The 25,496-nt window shown below is 39.2% G+C and overlaps 1 protein-coding gene across 1 annotated transcript in view; it reads left to right on the forward strand.

Annotated features, from left to right (window-relative positions):
* Nucleotides 1–24,550, forward strand: part of PCP4 (Purkinje cell protein 4) — a 74,790-nt gene extending 50,240 nt beyond the window's left edge. The window contains exon 3 of the mRNA XM_010000446.1: nt 23,742–24,550. Within this exon, the coding sequence (XP_009998748.1) occupies nt 23,742–23,869 (128 nt within the window). The 3' untranslated portion in view covers nt 23,870–24,550. The remainder of the gene's footprint in view (nt 1–23,741) is intronic.
* The last annotated feature ends 946 nt before the right edge of the window (nt 24,551–25,496 follow it).

Here is a 25,496-nt window from a genome sequence, read left to right on the forward strand (position 1 = left end):
ACAAGTTGGGTTTGATACTGTGCGTTACTGCTGCACCTCGTCTTGTAATGAGCTGCTTTAATTTTAAAATTTTTAGGCAGAATTATCTTTAGAAAAAAATATAAAAAATTGTATTAAAAAGTTTCATCAATTAGCAAAGCCAGCAGTGCTCAGTCTAGTAAATGTCCTGTTTGGAATTCCCTGCAAGTTTTCATTTTGTGTATTATTTATAGCTACTCTCATGACTACCAAATAAGTCTGTCTACTGATACAAAGAACACAGCATATAAACATACAGGGTGTCTGTGGGTACATTGATACATGATGTTAATTATGCAGCTTTTTATTGCATGTTGTTTTGGTTTTTTTTTCTCCCTGGGACTGCACTGGAGACGAAAGGAATGGTTTCCTGTCTGATGAAATAGTACCAGGAGAGCAAATTAAATGCTGAAGTCCCATAGGGAAAAACAAAGCAGAACAGCACATTCATAGAATTATAATTTCATCTCTTTAAACTCACTTTTTAAGGACTTAAAAATATTAAATGATTTCAAAAAAATATTCCTTTTTTTTTTCCCTTAGAGGAAAAGGTCTCAGCTAGCTGGCAACTTTGAGATGGAAAAACCCTCACACTTAACACTCCTGTTACAAATAAGTCTGTCTAGGTACTTATATGGTCCTCACCACTGTAGTAACTGAGCGTCTTCCAAGCTTTTAAAAATAGAGATAACAATAACAATTTCTGCCCCAGTCCATCTCTTTCTTTCCAGCTTGCTATGAGAATAGCTTGATTAATTTATGGGATTTTTGTTTTGCACACAGGACCTGCATACAACTTGGGAAATCTGTGTGCCTGCTTGCATGTGATGCTCTCAAACTGAGCGCACCCAAAAATTCAGCTGCATTTCGAAAAATATGAGAAATGAACACATATAGTTATATATACTTATAAATGGTCACTCATATAGTCCATTCCTTTGCACCTTTGCAGATGGTAGAAATTAGGAGAGCTGCAGTATTCCTGCAGTACCGAGATTAGAAGCAGCCCAAGGAAATAATGACTTCTTCCCCAACACTGAACACTTTTAAGACTTAGCTTGACAAGTTGTTGGCCAGTTGTATATAAACTATGTTCCTACCTAGAAAGGTTGGACCAGATGATCCTTGAGGACCCTTCCAATCTGGCATTCTATGAATTAAGCTCACTTGTATCTTGGTTTCAGGAGTTAACAGAAGATCACAGCCCTGTTGTGTTAGATGATACACACAGAATCACTGAATAGTTGGGGTTGGAAGGGACCTCTGGAGATCATCTTGTCCAACCCCCCTAGAGTAGGATCCCCTCGAGCAAATTACACAGGAACACATCCGGGTGGATTTTGAATGTTTCCAGGGATGGAGATTCCACAGCATACCCGGGCAGAACTGCATACAGTACTCCAGATGAGGCCTCACCAGGGCAGAGTACAGGGGGAGGAGAACCTCCTACCTGCTGGCCACATGCTTCTTAATGCACCCCAGGATGCCATTGGCCCTCTTGGCTGCAAGGGCACACTGTTGGCTCATGGGAGCACATTGTTGGCTCACACCTCTCCTCCATGAAAGCTTACTGTGTTGTGAGGCACATTAAGTTCAGTGAGAATATGGAGGAGCAGTGAAATCACCTGAAAGAATGGAATCTGCAAAAATAAAGGTAGAAAGAGCACTGTTTATGTCCAAGACCCAACCCTTCTACGATATCTGCAAGGATCTTGACGTTCTCCTTTATCCTTGAGTTTCTTATTTGCATTAACTGTGGCCTGTTACACTCTGGGTTTGGTCTTTCGACTCCTGGTTTCTGCCCTTACCTGATAGCCACTGTTTCCCTGTTGGGTAATATTTTTCTGTCAGTTTCCTTGTCTTGGCAACAACGACAACGTGATTTGGGTACAGCTTCTTGCAGCATTCCATAAATGTGCATTCATTTGAATCCATGCTGTCATCAATACCCTGAGAAGAAGAACATTCAGTTCTGCTTTGCTGCTGGTAGAAACCCAAATGAAGGACCCAGGTCAAGCCAGTCCCTAGATAAAATTTGTAAAACCAATAACCTTATTTCTGAAGCAAATGTGTCCCTACATCATTAAGGATGGTTTGAGCTGTATCAGGACTAGAGTCAAAGGCCTGTGTAAGCTAGCATAGTCACACTGGAAGTCCATGGAGCTGCAGTGACTTGCACAAGTTACAAAATGATCTCTACATGTTCCCAGACTCTAGCACCAGATAATTAAAAGGCTGCAAGAGGTGGACATAGCTCAGCAGCAGGTTTTTTTAATTTAGTGGAAGTTAAAAATGGAAGAGGAACACAATCAATGTGCACAAGTGGTTACCAAGATTTACTGTTGCAGAAACATCACTTTTCTTTTTTTGACTGCGATCTGCCTTGCTTCATATGATAGGCTTTTGTTTTGTTCTGTTGTTCTTCTTTTCAAAAAGACTCGTTTTTTTTAAACAAAATGAAAATGCTTTTCACTTAAAAGTTTCCTATCTCTTAGTAATTTGTTAAATGATTCATCATTTTTTTGGAATGTTTTTAAGATTTTAATTTATAGCACACAGCTGTCTTAATGCACTTAGCTCTGTGCTTCAAAGTTAACTTGTAATTTAGTGTTATCAGGCTCCCTTGTCTAAGCAGGCACCAGAACTTAGAACAGTGGGAGTGTTACAGACATGAGTAAAATTTGGTCCTTAGCTGAACTAGTGACCAAAACAAAGAGCAGTTAAGACTGCAAAAAATAATTAGATGCTACAATAGGAAACAGCACAATACTACATTGGTGTTTGGAGTGGACTTCAGGACCTAATGTAAAGGACCTAAGTTGTCCATACAAGGCAAGAGAAGGGTGTCTCAGTGGGACTTCAGCCCATGTGTATCTTCGGTTCCTATGCTGAGCAGGATCAGTTAGGATTAATAAAAGTAAACTCTGTCTCCCTGCATAGGTCAGGGGTGAAATTCCTGTTGCCTGGATATATCAGTGTACAAGATCATGAGAGACCTAAAGCTCCACTTACTGTCAACAGAGAGAAATGTATTCTTATGTGGAGTGATACTTAACAGAATGAGCTTCTCTGGAGAGCCTGGTGTTTGTAGATCCCAGCCTGATTTAGGTATAAAACAGCTTCTGGTTTGCTCAGCTCTTACCAAGGCTGAGGATTTGTGGGTAATAACAAAATAAAAGTCCTATAGAGCCTTTACAGGTCTGGAGTTAAGTGAATGCTCTACAGGTTTTTTCAGAATGTTTATTTTGGATCTGGGCATTTAATTTCTCCTTAATCCCATCCCAAGCATCTCCATTCTCGTTTACATCTGGCTGATGCTGATTACTTCATGTCAGCTCTTCCACCCATTTTCTCTAAGGAAATCTGGATTTGAAAACATACAAATATTTCCTGGCTTGACCTCTTTGTTAGTTAGGATTCTGGATCTGATGAAAGCATTTGCTTTAGTCAAGCACACTTGGTATTAGTTAATTTTTTCCCCAGAATACAATGGGTTATGAATAGGAAGGATTGAGAAAAAGACCTATTTTCCAAGGAGAAATTCTCAAGAAAAGAAGAAACTTGAATAGCACCAGATATAAGAAAAGCATTTCAAGAGTCACAGTGGAAAACAGGACAGGGTGCTCTTGCAGCTCCAGGGAGGTATAGTGGGTAGTTCAGAGACTGGAACTCAACTCTCAGCACTTCTCCAGGCTCTCGTAACATTATTTAATCGTGGTTGATGAATGAGTGCTCTAACTGTATTTTGAGTATCTCATCTTTCATTCTAATTTATATCTAAAACTCCCTGAGATTGCTAGTTGACTCTAAGTGGGGAAAGCATTAATTATTTGTTAGGTTTTAGTGAAACATTGGCACTCCACAGGTGACCAATTTTCTAGCTCCTCTAAAAGCTGCCACTTAAAAATGGACATGGACAAGTGTATTCATTAGCACAAACTAATTAAAATGTAGACTAATAGCCAGAAAAACAATACATAATTGTAGGATTTTGAAATTAATTGTGTCTTTACTAATCCAACACTAACTATCCTGGCTCTGCAGTTTTTAATCTAAGTTACAGATCTCATACTGATAGCCAGACAGCCAAGAGTTTGGATTGCTAACAGCCTTTTTACTCTAGGTCATTTCTACTTTCATAGGTTGTCCAGAAGTGTTCCTTTCTGAGAATGTGTTGCAACAGCTTGTTCTCTTTCAAATGCAGTGTATAGGTTAGTATCTCTCACCTGAATGTCTTTAGATTTATTGCACAGTGGTGATGCATTTGCTTCCGAAGCATTGTGACTTTGGTATTCTGTAGATTGAAGCTTAGATTAGCATTGATCAATGCTTTCCTTTCCTTTGGCAGGTTTTTTTAAGGGCTTGTTCTGTTCATTTTGCATGCCCTGTATAGGCACTGTTTTCTTCAGCTAAGTAATGCTGCACTATTGTATGTAAACAATTTTTACTAATAATATTCTATATCAGTGTTCATGAAATTCTTGTTAAAATTGGTAGCACCTTACGAATTTGAGGCTGTGGTCCCTGTAGACACTGCAGAGAGTTTCTCATCCAAGTTTCTGACAGAAAATAAGAATTAGCTATGGAGAAAATTCTGGGCTGTCTTATCTGATTTGTGGCAGATGTGGTACAGCCAAAAAGAAGGGAAGGAGGGGATAGATTAATAAAGCTTGAAGATTAAACATATCTTCTGGCCTTAGAGTGATTTCACAAAGTTGAAGGTAGGTTATCGGGTCTGGTATCTTTGAGAACAGATACAGATGCACACCTAATATCAGACCTTCAGTTATGTTTGGGCCTCTATCCTGGCTGTTCCTGCAGCACAGATGAGAATCAAACATCCCCCTTCTTTTTGTCTCTATTAACCAGGGGCTAGAATCCACATAAGGAAGGACATCTAGACAGAGCTGAAGCAACTGGATTCAAGGCTGCTTGGCATCCTAAAGCAGACCTGTTGGTCTAGCAGTCAGCAGACTAATTACTAGCAGACAGTGCAAAGCACAGGTATATTATGATTTCATCTAATGATTTTGTTCATAATGCTGACAGCTGTATTTTTCACTAGCAAAAATTTCTTGGTGACCTTTACAATGAATCTATTAGTAACTAAACTCTTTGTACCTTTTGTGAGGTCTGCCTTTGGGAGGAAAAGACATATTGTGCTGCCTAGGAGAAGCTGGAAAAAAGCATTCCTGGCTTCTTTTCACCAAGAAGATAAGAAGCCAAAGGGAAGATGTGTGGTTTTGGACCCTTTTATCAATGGCTGATAGATTCTCTGAACAGAGGGCACAGCCACAGGCTTTGCCAACCAGTCATGAGTCATCATTCTATCCATCAGCACCACTTTGTCTCATTTCAGACAAACTTAAACCTTTGGCTTAAGTTCCTTTCTCCGTAAAATTCAAGAGAAGGAAACAGCTCTGCTAGACTCTAGTGTAAAGAAAGCAAACTGTATATGCTCAGCACACTAGCAGACAGACCTGTGCCATATGCCCAGTAGGACCAGGTGCAAGACTTGGAGCTGTTTTGCTCATGTCCAGGAGGTTTGATGGACCTAGTCTGCGCTGGCTGTTGGACCTCTTTGAAACTGCAGCCCTATGCCAGAGAAAAGTGTCACAACTGATGTTTAATTATTTATGGCTTTTAAATTAGGGACCACATAAATAAAAAGCAAGAGACTGAGTCATAAGATGGAGACCTCTGGAGGTCTCTCAGCTAAAAACCGTTCCGTTATGGAAGAACATCAAAAGGAAACTATTTTTTTTTCTGTTCCCTCCAGTCATCCCATGACACAGGCAGCTCTTGTGAACAACACAATCTAGAGGCTATTCTTAGATGCAATAGAATTAGTATATGGTTTTGCTCTTTATTCCTCGTATTAAGATTACTGCTGCCAACATTAGCATTTTCTCTATTACATGGTGGACTGGCTGAGGTCCAGAGTGAGTTGGAATTAGAATACTTATTTTCTTCCTTTTTTTTTTTTTATTTTCTTGCAGTGAAGAAAGCTACATCAAAGGATACTAGTGTTTCTTTGTAGTTTCTCCCTCATATATCTGTTTGAGTGAGCTTGTAACTCTCACTCCATTTGGTTCTTAAGTTTCAGATTTTGATGAACCTAAATGTAACATCCACAACTGCCATTATTTTTTTGAGTGGGTACTATGCAAGATCACTAAGAAGTTACTGTTCTCCTCTCCAAAGCAGAAATAGATTAAAATTTATTTAAAACTTGGCTTGGAAAAGTTTTATAACTACCATAAATCTAACCCTAGTTTCCAGCTTCACACAACTGTTAGGACATCATAGTGATTTTCTATGCTTGTAACTAGTTTTCTCCAGGATTAAGTAGTACTAGAAAGCATATTTAGGAACAGATCTCTCTATTGAACTTGCAGAGCATCTAATTAACCAGAGCTGAGATAGAGCAACTGTTCATCACAGCTTAACATTTCAGTACAATTGCTGAGATAGTGAGTGATCCAGCCTTCTCTTCTAGTGTCAGAGATACCTTTTGTTCTTGTAAGTGATGCTGTCTGGATGTGACAAAACAGTTGATCAGCTTGACCAAGCATGCCAGAAAACAAAACAAAAAGCAATGTAAACTTTCAGTTCAGGCAATTCAAAAAAAGGTGTTCTGTCCCACCATTTTGTTTCAGGAGAAAGCCTGATTGACTTGGTTAAAAAACAAACAAACAAACAAAAAAACCCCAAACATCAAATGAGCCATAGCTATTCTGGCAGTGGTTTCTGCTGGTTTATGCAAGGCCCAAGAGGCATTTGCTATACTGTAGCTTTAAACCAGTCATTGTCTTGTATAAGTAGATAAGGCTTCTGCCAGTGAGACCCTTTATTCTCAAGGGCAGCAGGTGAGTGAGCCTATAAGAGTATGATGATGCAGTGGGATGCTCTGGGGTGATTCTGAGATACTGGTCCTCTCTGCCAGGCAGGCTGAGCTCCTGTGATGGTTCAAGTTAGTTATTCCTTACTTTCTTCCCTCTTCATAAAATCTGAAATTTTCTTTTCCACAATGAGTTTCTTCTCTGGCTTTCCTACTGTCTCCCTCATGCTGTGTTTCTGTCTCACTCCTCATTTTTTCTTGTTCTCCAGAGAATTTCATGTCTCTTCAGCACAGCAAGGTCAAATGCTACTTTTCCCTTTAACTGCCCAATTTTCCCTCTATTTTCCCAGGCAAAGTTCTGGCTGTGGTCTTTAGTAAAGAATATACATTAATCAAAAGAAGGTTACTGTCTAATGTTCTAATTTGAAGTCATGGCTGACCCTCACCCAAACTCTCTCATTTCTCTCCTGTCTCACAACACATTTACTGTTTCCCAGGCTAGATTTAAGCAAGGGTCAGGTGAATAGGCAGCAAAGAAACATCTGGAAGAAAGGCACCACATTTAACAAAGGGACAACACAGTCTTTAAAATAGTGGGATTGGAAACAAGAAGTTCTCTATTAGCTTGGGAAGGAAGGAGTAAATACTTGGTTTCCTGAGCAAAGAAGAAGGAAAAAAAAAAAAAAAGTAATTGGTTCCGTTTACATTCAGGTCTTTTATTCCAGCAGTGAAGGGAATAAGGTGGGTTTTAGTACAACAAGAGTGGGTTGTCCTATATATGCATATTCTGCATATGTCAACACTTATGGTGTCAGTTAAGGATTTAAGTTAGGACTTAATCCTTCATTACACTAACCCAGCTTGTGTTTTCTGATGCAGAAGAAATACATGAAATTTCTAGTCCTTCCTTCTAGATGCTAACCTTGTAAGCTCATGGGGCTTCTAATCCTCAGAAACAAGAGAAAGGGAAAATGAATCTATATAGATTAGAAAACATGGGCTGAAGTAATGATCTGAGATTGGGCAACTGTGTATGTCAGCTAAGATGCTGTTTCTGATCAGCTTTATTGACAATCTGACATGTCTGTAAATCCAAACAGTATTTATAAAATGCCTGTCAAAGCTTAAATTCACACCAGGGAAATGTTTTTTTAGAGAAGTTTTACATGAGTACCAGAGTTAAGTGTTAGAGAAATCCTCCAACACAGAATGTATAAGAGGGAGCTTTGATTAATTTTTGTCTTCCATGTAATAACTTTAACTGACTGAAATTCTCACTTTTTTGGGGGTTAAAACTTCAAGAAATCATTGGCAACTCTCAAAACATCAGCACAGGAATATTCACAGTCTGGTTTTGATCCTTTAAAAAGTTTTTCCAGCCATCCATAATTACTATTTTTATTTCATTTAGTTTACTTTTTTTAAAATTTGTATCCTATACTTACGTTGTTTATTGCAATCTCAGCTGGTGGCAAGGCCAATTAACAGAGCTCCTGCACTCTGCTGGTTAAAAGCTCCCTGTTCAGTTTTGCACAGCCTTGCCAAAATCCAATTGCTTAGGCTGAAATTTGTCATGTTGATTGCTTGCTTCAAACAGAATTATTTTGGAAGGGTTCAGCAAAGTCATTCTAGTTGTTTCCAAAAATGAGGCTTGAACAAAATGCTAGCATATCTAGCAATTAAAAACAATTTCTGGTGGCCTTTTTTTTGACTGTTTTGACCCTTCGTAATTTTGAACAGAAATATAAGCTTTGCCATCTGCCATGTGACTTTTCTATCTTCAAAACTGGCCAAGTTATAAATGTCTAGAAAGACAAGCCTTAAGTTTGCCTGTGTTTCATGAAGCAACTAATTTGTTATATTTATTTCTTTAAGGAAAGCTCAACATCACTGAGCTGAACAGTAAGCACTAAAACAACTAAACCTTCACAGTCTTTGCAAGGCTTAAGAAAATGCTGGTTTTCCTTAGTTGTTGCTACATGCATCTGTAAGCTACACTTTAGCCAGGAACAGAAACTAAGAGCATAGCAGAGTCCCTTTTGTGGTCACAAGACACCACAGTTACTTAGGAGGAAGTGAACCGCCTTTGGAACCAGCTGGTCAAGGAAGCAGGAGCAGGGAGGTCAAAGGATGGAATGACAAAGCAGTTTAGGAAGTCTCATCAGGGAAGCTAAAACTCCAGAATATTAGTGAGGGTTTGATACTTTTGAATAGAAACTGGGACTGGGAGGGAGGAATACGAATGAGGATGAGAGAACTGGAGGAGGCCAAGAGCCAGCTAGTGTGGGAAGGGGCTGGAGTAGAGTTCTGAGGTTAGGGGATGCCCTGATATAGTTTTGGGGACTAGAACTATCCAAATAAAGAAAGAGTATTGTTGAGATCTACTGGGAATCATGATGAAGATCTAGGCTGGGGAAGAGATGGGACTAGCCCTGATTATATAGATGAGGCAGAACAGAAATAGCCATCACATCTGAAGGCATCAATGAGAAACGAAGTCCAGAAGCTCATACCTTTCATTGCCTCATTGTTTCTTTTGTGTCAGCCACATGAAACCTACCAGCAAAATATGCAACTCATCCCATTTTCTTCTGCCTCAAGTAGAAGACAACAGTCTACTACCGCTATCAGTTACTTCATTAGAACAATGTGGTGGATCTAACAGTTCCAAGCAGTCATGTTGAGGAAACGTGGGTGTCCATATGTTGTAGCAAAATGTATTTTTTTCTTTAAATCAAGGAAACACAATGTGCTCCCAAGACTGTGAAAGTTGCAGAGTCAAGAATTTAAAACAGGATTTTCTGGAATTAAAGTTGTATATGCAAGATTATCTGAATTACTTTTGTGATGATATCTATGTAGTTTGTAATTTGTTAACTTCTTCATGCTCAACTTGCAACCTTTAGTACTATTTGAAGGTAGTTTTATATGTGCAGTAAACGTAAACTGAAGCAGGAAGGAAACCTTTATTCCCTGGCCTCAGTTAGATTTTAATGTCAATTAGACTATCCGACCTTGGGCTTAATAACTCTCTAATTGCAATTGCAGCACTTGACTAAATCAATGCCCACCTGTCCTGATAAAAGTGTTTAAAAAAAATAAGTTGTGAAAAGGCACCAGATGAAAACTTAGTGAGTTTTCTTGTAAAATGGTTTTGCATTTTTTGCAGTTAGAATGTTTTATATTTAAAAGCAAACCACTCCAACACTTTCTGATTTTCAGGGAGACCCTGTGAATCTGCAAGGATACAAAACATTGACCATAAATTTATAGCACAGATTTTTCCATTAAAACCTTCTTGAGGTTTACTGTACTAGCAGTTTCTAATTCATTGCCTGGAAGTTGTGTAGGGTTTTTTTTCTAAATTGTACTTGAGATAAAGGGTCAACACCCACTCCTAATTTTTAGGAGTTATGCATAAACCCTGTTTGGTGGGTTTGCTGAACAAAAGGACGTGCTGCTGGACCAGGAGGGGAGGGAGAAAAGGAGTGACAGTCACTTTTGGAGAAAGAGGAAGGCAGGGAATGCTCCAGGTGAAGGCAGCTTTGAGTGGTGTGCCAGTGTGGTACTTCATAGCCACCAGTTTCCTTGGCAGCTCAGAAATGCACTGTGCCTCAAGCATGTACAGCCTGCCTTTGTGTCCTCAGTGTACTGCGTGGGTTTGTTAAGTGCACCATCTGTCAGGATAGAGAGACCATTTTCACTTCCCTGCTCCATAACCTCCTGATATAGATAAAGGGCTAGGAATATGGACCTACCTTCTCCTTTCACTGGAACTTTATTGAAAAACTGTGTTTGCTTTTACCAACTTTTTTTTTTTTTTTCCCCCCCAAAAAAAGATATGTAAGTGTGATAAGAAGGTACAAAAAGGTGGATGCTCCTTCTCCTTGCTACATACCTGAGAATAAACCCACTGCAATCCTTAATGACCTACATTTTAGTCAGATGCTTGTCAGGACATATAACTGCATTCCTATGTGAGAACAATCCCTCCATCCTTTAACTGAAAAAGCAAGTTCAAAAGAGGATGTTGCTGAGTCAGTACCTGGGACCTAGAAGGATTGGGATTTTATATTTTTTTTATGAGCTGGGAAAAAAAACAACCCACAAACAAGAAATAGAAGCAGGATTTGAAGTACTATCTAGTGCCTTTGGTACCTGACCTTGCTCATTAATCTCTGCTACTTTGAAAAGGCTTGGAAAATTACATTGTCTTATACCATCAGTCGTCACTCAATAAATACATGAAATTGAAGTCAGGGCTGAGAAATCTCACAAAGCTTTAGTATTGACTTGTTAGAATTCCAAGCTTTAGACTTACAATACAGTAACTGTCTATAAGTAATGAACAAGCTGCTGAGAAGAGCACCTTGCCCTTCTGGATCCATTCCCTGCTCTTTTAGAAAATCTATTCATTGCCATTTTTTACTCCCTTATGCCAAACCATAAATTGTTCTGTGTGCCAATAAGGTCTTTTCTATTACTTTGTGAGAGGAAATTTGTGGAAGGGCAGAGCTATGCTCATGTTCTGTTTCAGAGCCGATAGTTGTATTAACCTTGGCATCAGTTTCTACAGTATCGGAGGGAAAAGAAAAAAAGAAAGATGATGAAGATGTATGGGGGCTTTGCCTTTCTGCTGTTAAGAAATGATGAAGCAGTAATTTGTGTGCTTCGGCATTTAGAGAACATGTGCATATAGTTGTTCTGTAAAATCAGAATGCTCTACTGAGCGCACATCAGCTAAGATTTCAGTGCAGAAGCCATGCCACCTCCTTACTCACAAATGTTGCACAGCACCCAGGAAGGAAGGAGGGAGGGTACTAGGAGGTAGTCATTATGGTTTTCACTGCACTTCATGCAGACTATAATTTCTTGTCACTGGGGGCCTTTTTTTGGCTTGAATCAACAATGAGAATCATAGCTAGCAATGCCTTTTTAAAGGTACTTTTTTTCTGCAGCAAATCTCGTACCTCTTACTCAACAATTTATTTCTTCTCCTTTATGTAGTTTCAGTCCTCCAACCAAGTGATGGCTGCCTTTGACACATGATAGGTGCAAAAATGTTTCTTTGAGTATCTCCACTCTTCAGTATGATGGCAGCCATCACCTGGCTCATTATTAGCTAAATATCGGAGCAGAGATTTGCTGTTTTGCAGTAGCTTGCAAAATCAACTGTAGTTCTCACAGCAGCTGTCATTTTGCTGTTTGTTCAAATGAAGTTTTTGATATTGCTTGTCATGGTGTTAACTTTAATCCCTTATTAGGGAAATATAAGAAGTCTTACTGACGTACACTTAAAAGAAAGAAAGGGCCTTTTGAGCATGACATTTTCTCTCCATAGTGTGCAGACACAGACACATACACAAAGATTCACTATTCTTGAAAAAAAATTGAAAGAATAGCAAAAGGTACTGATACAGGTTTTTTGTATGTTCAACTGTATATTTATAAAAAGAGAAATGTAAGCAGACTGTTCAGTCCGCTCCTCAGGGAACACAAGAGGATCCAGATCAGCTGCACAAATGGCAGCTTCACTGGCAGTCTCAGCAGAGGGAACAAACATTTGTTTTGACCCTCTATTGAAGGTGAGCCGCTCTCTCCTTGCTAGCAGTGGGATGGAAGTGCACAGATGGAGAAGTGTGAGAAGATGTGCCTCTCTATTTTATTTTGTTCCTTCTTGAAGCAAGTAAGATTTCTTAGTTGCTACAGTTTCAGTGTAGTACCTTCCAGAAGGGCTAAATAATTTATGTGATGAGAAAGAATTTCACATGAAATAGCAGATAAGTGTGTTCATATGAAATTCTACAGTGTGTAGTTCAGGCACCACTCAAGCTTAGGGAATGTTTTTCATTTGATTAAGTATCAATATCTACTTCTGAACTAGTCACCCTGAGCTCCCTTTATAGCTAATAGAGAACTAGCCAATATAGGAAAAGGATTCAAAGGTGAGATTCAATGCTGTCCTAAAATGGCTGCCTAAAGTAGGTCAAATGAATTGTACCCTTGGACTGCCAGTTTTATCCATTGATTTCTTTTCTCAAGTGAGCTGCTGATGAACTCTGCTGTAAACACTTGCAAGTTAGTTTTTTTCACAGTTGGATTTGATGATCTTAATGATCGTTTCCAACCTAAATAATTCTATGATTCTAACTTAGGTTAGGTGACTTTTCTCTCATGAATCCCTTTTTTTCACTGTTCAGTCTAACAAGCTTCTGCACAACATGTTACATGGCTTTCCAAATTACTGTTGGGCAGGATAGCCTGGAATACACTGACAACACCCTCCAGCATATAATTCCATCTCATCCTCTTCCAGAGCCATATTGCCACGGGATGTTAATTTGTCTCCCCCTAACTGCTGTTTCAGTGCTATCATGCATTCTCCTGAGATGCCCCTCTCTTCCTAAGAAAGTTAAGCAAACCAGCCTGCAGGGGAAATAAGCATATAATGTGGCTTTTTATGTTCAATGGAGACATAGTTAACTCAAATTAATGATTCGATTCAGTTGACAGCCTAAGCAAAAGAAAACAGTGGAAATTTCCTAGAACCCTCCTGCAACAGAATTTCTTTGCTTTATGGTAGAACACTACAACTGGGTAACTGCTTTCAGGAGTCAGAGATATTAAAATTCTGTACCTTTTCTGACAAAACTTCATTATAGAGAACATTCAGCAAGACTACTAGCCAGACTGCATAAATCCAGCACTACATCTGGTTACACGTGTTGATGCTGGAGCAGATATTACAAAGCCAACTGATGCAGGACCATGTTAGATCTACTGGCAGGCCAAGTCTCATGGTAAATCAATGTCTATCAGACTATGCTGGTCTTTCCTCAGACTGTGACTGAACTATCTTGGAGCTGCTCCAGAAGCCTAGGATTTATATCTGTCACACCTCTAGAGCTCTACTTATGGAATGCATTTGGTTTTATGAGGGATTGACAAACTTTTGCCAAATACACTCTGAAAAAAGCCTCTTAGAACTCAGTCTGTTAGCAGGATCAAGTTCCTTTGTGACAGTTTTTTTAGATCTCTGAAGGATTCCGGTTGCTTCCTTGGGCATTTTGAACCCTACAATCTCCACTTCTATCTGCAAGACTTTAAGAATGGCCCAACTGACTCCACAGTCACCCCCAAGCTGACAAATAGAGCAAGCTGTTAAAAAACCATAGTACATACCTGTATTAAAGAATGGCTTTTTCATGGTGGGATTGTGCCTAAGTAATTATCCTATTAACAGCACAGAACAGAGCCCATGTTCAAGCAAGTAAAAGTTGTAGTGTGGGGATGTAATTTGTTTTTTCTTCCATGTAATCTATACAGTAAAGTAAATGCTTCTTACAGAAAATCTTATTTACAATATGTTTTTTTATACCATGTGATAAGGCATAGAAGATACTGAAATGACTCCTTTGCTTACAAGTGGAATATTGAATGGCAAAGCTCAGTTCCTATACCTTACACTTTCCTCTGCTGAGTGTGTGCTTAAACCCTCTGTAATTAAACCCTGGTGATGGATTTCACAAGAGGAGAATGTCTTCTCACTGTGACTTTCCAAGCTCTCATGTAACAGTTTTTATTAAAGTTACTGCATAAACTTAAAATAGCTCTCATTAGTTGCTAACAGAGATCTGGCAATATACAATGATGCCTAGAAACTGACCTGATTTTCCATTTTGAAGATGAACAGGGCAAAAATCTCACTCTTCATTTTCTTTGTTTTGTGTGTGAAAAGAAACACTTTCTGACTCCACACGACGGTTCTTTTGATTGACTCCCCTCCTTCTTCTGATTGACAGGTTTTCCTCTATAACCTATGTCTTCTTCCCCACCTCATCTCATTTTGGCAGTGCATGAATTTGAGCCTCCTTTTCTGCTACTTCTGTGTGGCATATTGTGATCACTGCCATTTCTCTGAGCTTACTCCCTAGCTACTCTCACAAACTCTAGAGGGAAGGAGGTGTGGGGGGGAAGCATTCCTGGAAAGAGAGGCTGTTACGCAACACAGAGGAGGTTGTATCACAAAGCTACAAAGTGTTTTGAAGTGCTGGAGGCTACATGCCTATTAGAAAATAAAATGGACTAAAGCCTTGCCTGAGTTTGATGTGAAGTGGCCAACATGGCTTGCATCCATAGGGCTAAACTGTCTTTCCCTCAGAAACCTAGGGTGTTCTCATCCACCCTGCCTACAAGGTAGGGTCCCAGCCATGCTATGTGGCCACAGTAGCCAGGCAGGAACAGTTCCAGCCATGCTAGTGGCAGTGTTATTCCATGCTCTAGAGAAGCTGTGAATGAAGCCTGAGCCATTCTGTGGCCTTAGCTAGTGTGCTGGTGTAGCCATAGCCCAGGAGGTAGTCTTGAGGAAGTTCTGTTATTTTAAACTTTGTTGCTGAAGGCACTTTTGCAAAGGTCATAGTACTGAGGGGTGGCAGAGAGGGGAGAATTTGTTGCTCCACGTTTGTGACCACATTAGGGTTCCCAGCTCTGACTTGGAGTGCCTGAGTGCTACCATAATAGGAAAGTAACTGATCACGTATTAATCAAACAGTTGACTAGCAAGGCAAGAGAGCAGTTTGCTTCATGCACTGCTGAAATGCAGTTCCTTCCACAGTCAAGCAACTAAGCTTTTTAAAGGCACAGTGTTTACTGAAAAAGTGAGAACTGGAAATCGCACAGGAAATTAAAAACACTTAATAACAATGCCCATTTAAAACTTGGCTTGGACACTGGGGATACATGCATGCAACTGCATAAAAAAACAAACCCTCCTATACCTTTGGACTTCATTCATGAGAAGGATCATGGCACTCCTGGAAGAGAGGACTTAGGGCTAAGTGTGTTATGCCTGCTGGTGGGACATCATTCTGCAGTGACAGAGAGACCTTAATGTGCCAGCACTTGCTCCCCAGCACCACTTTGGTTTAGCTGCCAGAGGCTTCCATTGCATTTGCCAGTCAGTCTAGCACTCCTCAGATGCAGCTTTAGCTAGTAAGAGATGAGATTATACAGGCGAAATGGCCATTTTAATTTGATATATTACTAGTTAAACGTCCACAAAGTTTGCTCTCCAAGTAGGACTGTGAATTATGGCCTCTAGTTTTCCATCCAGAACACCTTGTAGATCCCCATTAACATTTATATACCTGTCTATGCATCAGTTATTAATTTGTAAGCCATTTAAAAATCTGTGATACATAAACTATTTTGAAGATAAGGAATGGTATCTTAAATAACGCTAGCATTTAAAGAAAAACAGTATTTGTCTATATATTAATTGTTGAGCAAAATCAATTTGAAGTTGGCTATGAATTAGTCAAGAATGCTATTTTTGTACACTGAGTTTTATTACTGTTCCTTTCTGTTTCCTTATGTTACCCCAATATACATAATTTTGTGCTACTTCATTTATCTTATGTCAGAAATAATATTGGTGCTCTCCAACATTATTACAACTAGGAGAAAAAGGATTAATCAGACACTTCAGAAGCCTCATGCTGGAATAACAGTTTTGAAATCATAAAAGAACAACCACTATTTTCTACAGCAAAACTAATTTTTCAAATTCAAGATAACAACACTACATTACAAAAGTAAAGGTCAATTTGAAGAAGAAGGGATTCTGGTTGCATAAAGAAGTCATCTTCTTTACACAAAATTGAAATTTACAGTTTAATAAAAATATGTTGATTCTTTTCTGGCTTGCTTTGAGTGATATTAAGGGGCCAGTTGGTGTGTTTCAGATAAAAATAGCTGTCACATTTAATCTGATCACTAATGATAACCTTTCTTTCCCTTCACACTGTGCTTTTGAAGTCACAGGAGACTGCTGAGCTCCAGGGTTTGCTCTTCAGTTTCGGAGATGGTTGCTGTGTGGATGTTACACTTGTTTAGCACCTGCCACCTTCAAATAACTGACCACAGAAAATTAACATCCTTGTTTAAGCCCATAACCTCCCTCCTTGTCAAGTGCCTACCTACTGCCACTCAAACAGAACAGGCAGCCCTTGACTTTGGAAGGTGACCCTTGAATGTCAGAGTTCATTATGGAGTGAAAAAATAAGAACAAGTGTACTGATGTAGTTCTTGCCACACTGCAGCATTTTTAATGAGTAAGAGGAAAAGTTATGATGTTATTCCTAAGCTAATTAGAGAAAAATCCTGTCCTTGAAAATGAAGTAGTTGAACATTTGAGTTGACTTATTTATATAACAGTCAGATAATGATACCTGATTGTGCAGGTATGGATAGGAAGTGGAAGAAGACAGAATTTCTGCCTTGCATGATCCCATGGTTGCTGCTGAGAGGATTGAAGGGATTTTGCCTTTTGTGGCTGTGGAGGTCATGGGGCCACAAGCCTGTCACAGTGAGGTAGTTCCATGGAAGACTGATACTGCAGTAGCATTATGCTAGTATGTTGTAAAACAAATAATTACAAGGCTTCTAGGGATTCAGTTCTTCTGCAAATGACCCCCAAAATAGAGATTAGCCAGTAATATCACAAGAACCAATGTCTTTAAATTAATGCATCATTCTAGGTAAGTTAGACAAATATTTCAGAGTTTAGTGTTGTGACATCAGGAACGTGAATGTGAAGAAAGTAATCTCTGGGAGATTTATGCCTAGACACTAACTCAGGAGGCAGACAGAGCTAACAGAAATGCCAATAATGTCCTAATGCAATAAAGTCATTCTAGACAATCTCATCACACCAGAAATATCATGGAGTGTGTCCTTTAAAATGCGTAGGTACTGTGCTAATGAGCTTTCATCCACCCACTATGCAATAACAGGCTCCTCATATAAATAATTCTCTTTTGACATCCCATCACTGGAGGGCTGCTGAGGCAAAGTCCTCACAGTAGCTTGTGTCCACAGACCACAGCTGGAAGCCATATACACTAAGCTAGTGAGTTTGCAAAACCAGTGCGATGCTTGGGGCCCTGGGAGTTGTTTGTTCCTGATACCACAGAGATCAACAAACTACAGCTGGGGACCTGATGATCTCAAAGAGGCTTCTACTTAACATTTCATTCAGCAAAAGAAAAGGCTAGGAAATAAATAAAAGGAGGCAAGATCAGATTAAGGTTCCCTTCTGCATGCCAACACTACCTTGTTGTTCTGGGCTTGGGCAACGTTCTCTCCCCCAAACATTGCCATCTTTTCAGCTGCCTTGTGAAATGAAAGTCTGCTGGTGAGCAGCAGGATGACCAAAACAAAGGCTCAGAGTGAGCCTGCGGGGTAACGTGGCCCTGGCAACAGTTTTTATTCTTGAGAAGTAGAGTGTCTCCTTTCTTCAACCATAAGGTCAGTTATGGTGTTATTTTTCTCATCTTACACAGAAGGAACTGGCTATAATTGATTCCCCTAGAAGAATATGAGACCCTGTCTTACACTTCCTCATCCCTCAGTTTAATACAGAGAAGAAAGAAAATCAACTCTTGATTTTCAAAACTGGTACTTATAAGGCGTTAAATCTGGTCTCCACACACTAAGCACCTGTATGTTTTGGCTGGTTACTTTGTGGAGTCTAGTCATATAAAATGACTTCCCCTCACGTAAGGATGAATTTAATGCTTGACATGAATGTCAACATCCTTGAGACTCCTGCCCATTTTAGTCCTCTTTAATTAGGGACTGTTGTGCCTCATTGGACAGACTGGTGTAATAGCTTGGGATCAGAGTAGCATAAAGATTGTCACAGCTGGAATGACTTTTTGAGCAGTGGGAGGTAATGGTCCTGCCTGTGGCAAATAGTGCTTCTGGCATGTTATGGGGCATGGTGATTCTATTCCACACTTCATTTAGTCTTTTTCCAAATGCTGCAGTTTAGCCACTGAAAAATGCAGTATTCTTATGAGTATATTCCATCTTCAGTATGGTCCTGTAATATCTGTTGGATGTGGGCTGGGTGAGCAGGAACAGAGGGTAGCACTTAAAACATAAAAAGCCAGTTAGAGGCTCCAGCACATGCAATTTTTTATGCTGAGTGTTTTTTTCAGAAGGTGGCAAGTAATTATTTCTTTTGGAGGATGGTGAAATTCTGGGAGTAAAGAGTGAGTGCAGTTTTCCCCCTAGTCCATCCCACCAGCTTTTGCCCTTCCATGAACAATTTTAGGAAAGACTAGTCTAGTTAGCCTGTGTTCAAAGGTCACACAAGACTGCTTTAGGCTTTTGGCCCATGTGGAAAAAACAATGTTTTCTTTTTCCAGTGTTGTCACAATTAATTTTACTTTATAGTTGAAAAGAAAATGAAAGAAATAGCTGATGGCATATTTGTGAATAATTACACTTGTGCCACATTTCTTGAGAGTTTGCTGGGTAGATTTGTGTGTAAGATTTGATTATTTTCCTTGTTACAAGGACCTTCATTATCCATCCAGTGTTTGCAATGGATTATGAGGCACTGTAGCAGATTACAGAGACAGCATTCTAATGTTTCATCTGGAAATGGAATAAATAGATCTTTTTCAATTGCAGCAATGTGAAATGGGCTTTCAGGATGTTAGATTTGGAAAACAGCTAATTAGATGTCGTTTCAGGCTCTCCTGCTGGGATGACTATTGCATATACTGAAGTAATATCTGCACCCTGCAAGTTTTCTCAGTGTTCAGTACTGCAAAAGTAGCCTGTAGCACCAAATTGGTGCTGGAGCATGGGGTGCCCCTTGTTAATGTTATGTTCCAAGGAGTTTGTTCCACCACAACTCAAATTTACCTGAATTGATTTATAGCCAGAGCTAGTCCACATTAGACACATAATTTTTAAAAATACTCATCAGATACTAAACTTTTGTTAGGGTCACCCCATCACTGCTGGTGTGGCATTGTTCTGTTCACCTTCCCTGTTGCTAGTGATTTGAACCCAGCAGGGACATGTACTGACCCCTGGCTTGTCATGGCATGTTTGGAAAAGGAGAGACACTGTCTAGGAGAGGGAATTGGACTAGTTAAAGGAAAGCTAGGAGTGGGAGACAGTGAATGAAAGAGGGACATGTCTGTGGCCTTTCTTCAGTTCTCTGCATAAATTTAATAATCTGAGCATTCAAACTTCATAGCCTATATGTTTGATAATTACAAACAACTACTGATAGCTAAAAACTAGTGTGGTGCATATATAGTAGGAAGGGCTCAAAAAGGCTTTCAGTCACTCATATTGGTGGACTGAGGTCATCTCTACTCTGTGCAGGTTCCTAGGACAGACTGTAGTTAAGTGGGTCAATTCTTGATTTATAGAGTCATAGAATGGTGTGGGTTGGAAGGAACCTTAAAGGTCGTTTAGTTCCAGCCCCCCTGCTGTGGGGTGCTGGATCTCATTCTTTTAACTCTAACTAACCAGTAAAACAAAAACAGTGTAGTTAGTAGAGTGTGATATGTTTTGAATCACTGGACTACTTTTAGTAAAGCATCTCAAGGTAAAAACAAAAATCTTTTTCCCTTAGCCACAGAAGGCACACCACTTAATTTTCTCTCCAGATTGACAATCCATCTGTTAAAGTATCTGTTTTGTGACAGTTATCAATAGAAAATGTTTTGCAGAGAACTCCAAGAAAATCCACTCCCAAAATTTAGGAAATACCCCATCCAGGTTTTTTTCAGTTTAACATAGGACTTAAAACACTTAAGACAAATATGTTTGTGTATTTCTCTATATATTAATGCATATTATCTATATATTCAACTACCATGCATATATCTAGAAAGAGAAAGATGGGCATAGGGAGGAAGAAAACACAGGTACGTCATATGCATTTTATATAGATGATACACCTTTTGTTTTGCAATGTACATTATGTGTATGTGTGTAATCATTATATTTATACATTTCTATACCATCTGTAAGCCAACAATGAATTTTTTCATTATCCATATAAATGTCTTGGCCCTTTTGAACATTTCTAATTTCTTAATCTACAAGTCTCAATCGTGACCAAGAACTTCTTATCCGACCATTTCTCCTTAGTGATTGGAAAAAAACAAACACAGAAAGAGTTCATAAGGAATTTTGAATTTGACTTTAACAAGAATGGGTCAAAAAATAAAAGGAATTCACATCTCAAGATATGGTAAATTATTGTAGATCTTCAGGTATGGTAAATTATTGCAGTACAAATAATTTAAGGCAGTGATGTGAGATGATTCACATCAAGCAAAGATTAACTGGCCTGGAAATTCTAGAGAAAAAATATACTAAATGTTGTATTTTTTCAAGTATAAAATCTTAATGTAAGATTTCTGAGTCATTACTGCAAGTTAACATGCTAAGATTTGGCTGTAATAGAAAATTAGTAGTACAAGCCAAATTTCATCAAGAGGTAGGAAACTACTTGTGTCTGCTCATCCATCTAGCTAGCTATTGACATTTGCAAGTGAGTAATTTATTTACTGAAAAGCTAAAATTGATGCCTAAACTCCACTTCTGTTTTCTACTATTAAAACTGACAGTTGTGTCTAGTGAGTGGCGAGGGAGGAACCTAAAGCTCAGAATCTTACAACAAAAATACAAATCATCAAGCAATGAGAAAATGTTAGTCTCGTTCGTTTCAAAGCTGATTAAATGCTTATTACGTTCCTGGTATAAACATTTTGGTAAAATATTTCTCTGTAAAAACTAAGAACATTTCTTCATAAGTGATACTATTCTCTTTAGAATAAATTAATAGGACTCTCTTAATGGAGGAGAGATTCTTATATATGTACAAGTTAAACAGTTTTTATGTTTTATTACTGTTATTGCAAAGTGGTTAGTGTTAGAGCAAGAGCAATTGATTTTTGTTCACTTGATTTCAAATGAAAAGTCTCTATTTACATGTTTTCACTGAAATTCTTGATTTTGCATGGGATAAATTGAAATTGTTTTTTGGTTCATTTACATATCAAAATGTTGTGATTTCTTGCTTTGGTTTCCCTTAACCCATAAATACCAAATCAAAAACAAGCCCCTGAAATACGAAAAAAATTGTACTAAGCTGTTGTGCAAATGTTAGTTCCTTTTGAAATTTGATTTAAAAATAATCTCAGTTTCTCTGGTATGTACACAGCAGCATTGAAGAGATGGTATTTGGCAATAGGAAAATTGTCACAAAGTGTTGTTCTTAATTTAGGAACTGTTGCAGACATTTCTTTTTCTTTAATAAGCCACTACTCTAAGTTTCAGTATGTATCATGTCTTTTACAGGACAGTTCAGTTTTCTGTTTGGCTGTGTCAACATCTTGTGAGCATAAGGAAGTCACTTCTGACCTTTACCTCTCTTTCCCCACACAAAATAAGGCAATAATTATATTCCTGTACTTAAGGTGGTGGTGTTGCTTGAATAGTTACAGACACAGTGCAGATTTTTTTATTTAGTGGCTGTGGACGTGTGTTGTGTGATTCATTTTCTTCCATAAAATCCTCATTTTGATAACCTAACTTTTTATTATACTGTATAATCAAAGTTTTGGTAAGCTGTTGAGCTGTTCTTCCTCTCCAGACTTTCTCTTTTATCTTACATTTACATATTTCTTCTTTTAAATTCTTCTAAATAAAGCAAAATATTAAGCAAACATTTCTGTTAACATAGCTACTTTTCCTTGGTTGATGTGGGATATATAATATCAGTATGGAATATGCCAAAATCGTTCCTTTAAGTATTTGCCCAGTTTAGCATGGATTCTACTAATGGAAAATGTACACCAAAATTGAGTTAAGAGTAAGAATAATAAGTAAAGGCAAGAAATACTGCAAGACTCTTGCTAAAATAATGAAGCAGTGTCCCTGCTTTCTAGTGGGAAGGAGAGAGAGAGTGGTGAATAAGTTTCTTCTCATTTTAATAATATATTGAAAGTGTTCCCCTGGAATTGCTTTAACACTACTTGGGGTTGAGCATTCCAGAGGTATTAGTCTCAAGAATAAAAAGCAAAGTGGTCAAAATGGGTGAATTCCTAAAGGTGTTTTAAGTAGAGCTGTCTGCAGACTCCTGCAGGACTGGGGTACAACAATTGTATAAGTGAGTTTAACAAAAATGTTTATAGAGAAGAGAAACTCAGTGGTATAATGAGGTTAGTGGAGTCAATGTGTTTTCTCAACTTTGTTAGCCCAGGCACATTAAGGTTATCTTTGCAATAAGGGCAGGAATTTTGTGAGGGCTGCACTTTTAACACGTAGGTGGATGAAGCAAAATTCAGCAGTCAGCCAAGTTGTCCACATGGAGGCTGAATGCAGTTGAACCAAAAGCTGAGGTCTGGTGAGTAAAAGAAGGCAAAAAGACAGGGATTGAAGCTGAAAGGCAGTGACAGAGCTGGGAGGGAAGAGAGGGAAGCAGCATACTGGCAGAGAGATTGAACATAAATGATTTAAAGGGGAAGACCGGTATGTGTTGAAAGGGATGAGACAGGAAACAAATGAAAAGATGGAAATTTGCTTTAGGAAGTATGATCTCTTCCCCTAATGCAGGAGCTGTGATAGAAGCAGGATCTCAGTCCCTACTTCAAAGTACTTTAGGGTGCCTTTGTTGTAAAGTAAACACTGGGAGATGAGTAACTTCTACCTGCAGGATGGCACAGGACGGTCTGTCTGCCCCTTCCTGTTAGCCCCCTAGGGCAGGAGAGGGCCTGCTCAGATGTCTGGGTGATGCTTGGTGACTGACAAGCAGCAGTTCGATATCACTCCTCAGTGCCTACCTACCAATGGGCTGTAACGGACTCTGATGTTGGGAGGAAATGGAGGATTTGATCAGCTGTGTTTGCCAAAACCAATTCTGGGTTTTTTTCTAAATATGCTCCCTACCATCACGGCTGTGCCTGTGAGGGAGAGAGAGGCAGGATTTTTCACCTGTGCCGTTCAGAGATTTTATCACTGTTTGAAAAAACTGCTGATGTTTTGTTTTGTTTTCTTTGAGCAGATGGGCAGAAGAAGGTTCAAGAAGAATTTGACATAGACATGGACGCGCCAGAGACAGAGCGGGCTGCTGTGGCGATACAGTCCCAGTTCAGAAAATTCCAGAAGAAAAAAGCGGGGTCCCAGTCTTAGTAGCTACCTCACAGCTTCAAACAAAGTAATCCTGAAATGGTTTATCAAGAAAATCTGAAAAAATACAAAGATGCATGTACAGAAATTATCAATATTTAAAACCCCATTGGCAGATAACAAACCATGAGCTTGTGTGTGACTTTATCCCAGATGTTTCACGCCCATTATCCTCTGTAACTCACCATTTTACTTGATGTTGTAATAAAAAGTTAGGGTGAAGTAATTAAAGTGTCTGCCTTCATCTGTCTTTTCATATTAATCCAGCTACCACAGCATTACAAATGAACCCAGCCCAGATGCCTGTTTTCCTTTTCACGTAAAGCCTGGGGACATAACAGCACCGTATGTTACAAGGTTTTTGCTGAGAGATGAGAGCATGCATCTCAGCCCTGCTTACCTCATTTGGAGAATTCCAGCTGCCAGCTAAATGTGACAATAAAATTACTTTATTTTAATGAGCTGAAAGTTAAAAGTTGCAGACAGAAGCTGGCAGGAGGGGAAGAGGTGTAGGAAACAGTGAGCAGCTTGTTTTTGTCTTGCAGTTAAGCCAATAAAGTGGGACAAGTGCGGAAATTGTCCCTGTCCTTTCTCTTTGCATGATAACATTCAGAATTGCCCAGATTGGACCACATTGACTGTTATGGGAAAAAATACAAAGGCCAATTCCAGAAACCCTTGGAAGGTGTGGTTTTTTAATTATATGGAAAAGTAGAAACTGGCCCTCTAATCTTTTATTCACTCTATGCATAATCAGTAACTATTTCTATATCATGTCTCTCTTTTTATATTATTTTCAGCATTTAATGAGCAAATCATAACAAATTCCCTGTCTCTGTTTGCACTGTTCTGTATTCATGAGGGAGATTCAAAAAAGGTTTAAATAAGTACCTTGCATTCAGAAAAAGGAGCTACTTAGATTGTGCAAGTGGGACACGCACTACATAGAGACTTGTAAAAAAAAATCTTATCCTCTCCTTGGCTTCATCAGCAGATTTAGGTATTCCAATAAGCATCTTTGTCTCTAGGGAAATCAGAGCATTTTCTGGAGGACTGGTGTTTGCAGTTGTTCTCCAAGAAGGCAGCATGAGCCTCACTCACCTCCAGGCTGACAGAGGCAGGCATGCTGAGTGATGGCAGCCTGCCTGAGCAGCCTGGAATTGGGAAGGTGAGAGAGATTGAGGTAGAATACCCAGCTTTGCCTAAAGGCGTTACTGTCTTCCTCTCCCACCTCTCATGAAAGTATTCTGATTGCCAGGGCAAAGGACACAAATATCATTAGTCCTCTATGAAAACAGAAAGCTACAGCCAAGGGGTAGGAGTTGAGGGAAAGGCAAGATCTCATTGCTGGTGGTAATTGCTTCCCAAGAGAGCCCACCACTTCAGCAATACTGAAGGGCTGCAGAGCTGTGCCCGAAAGGTGAGCTGTGGACTGCAAAGGGAAGGCCTTCAGCCATGCGCAGGATAAGGCACTTACGGTGCCAGGCAACAATTCAGTGAGGAGTCTAAGTCTGATGGTGAGTGATAGGAGCTCTGGGACCATGCTGGTCAGGAGGACTCCTCAGAGATGCTGAGCAGAGGAAGTCTTATCCTGTGGGCGATGTAGAAGGCATGTGCAGAGATGACATGT

Source organism: Chaetura pelagica, unplaced genomic scaffold, assembly GCF_000747805.2.
Source record: "Chaetura pelagica isolate M959 unplaced genomic scaffold, ChaPel_1.0 scaffold244, whole genome shotgun sequence".
NCBI lineage: Eukaryota > Metazoa > Chordata > Aves > Apodiformes > Apodidae > Chaetura > Chaetura pelagica.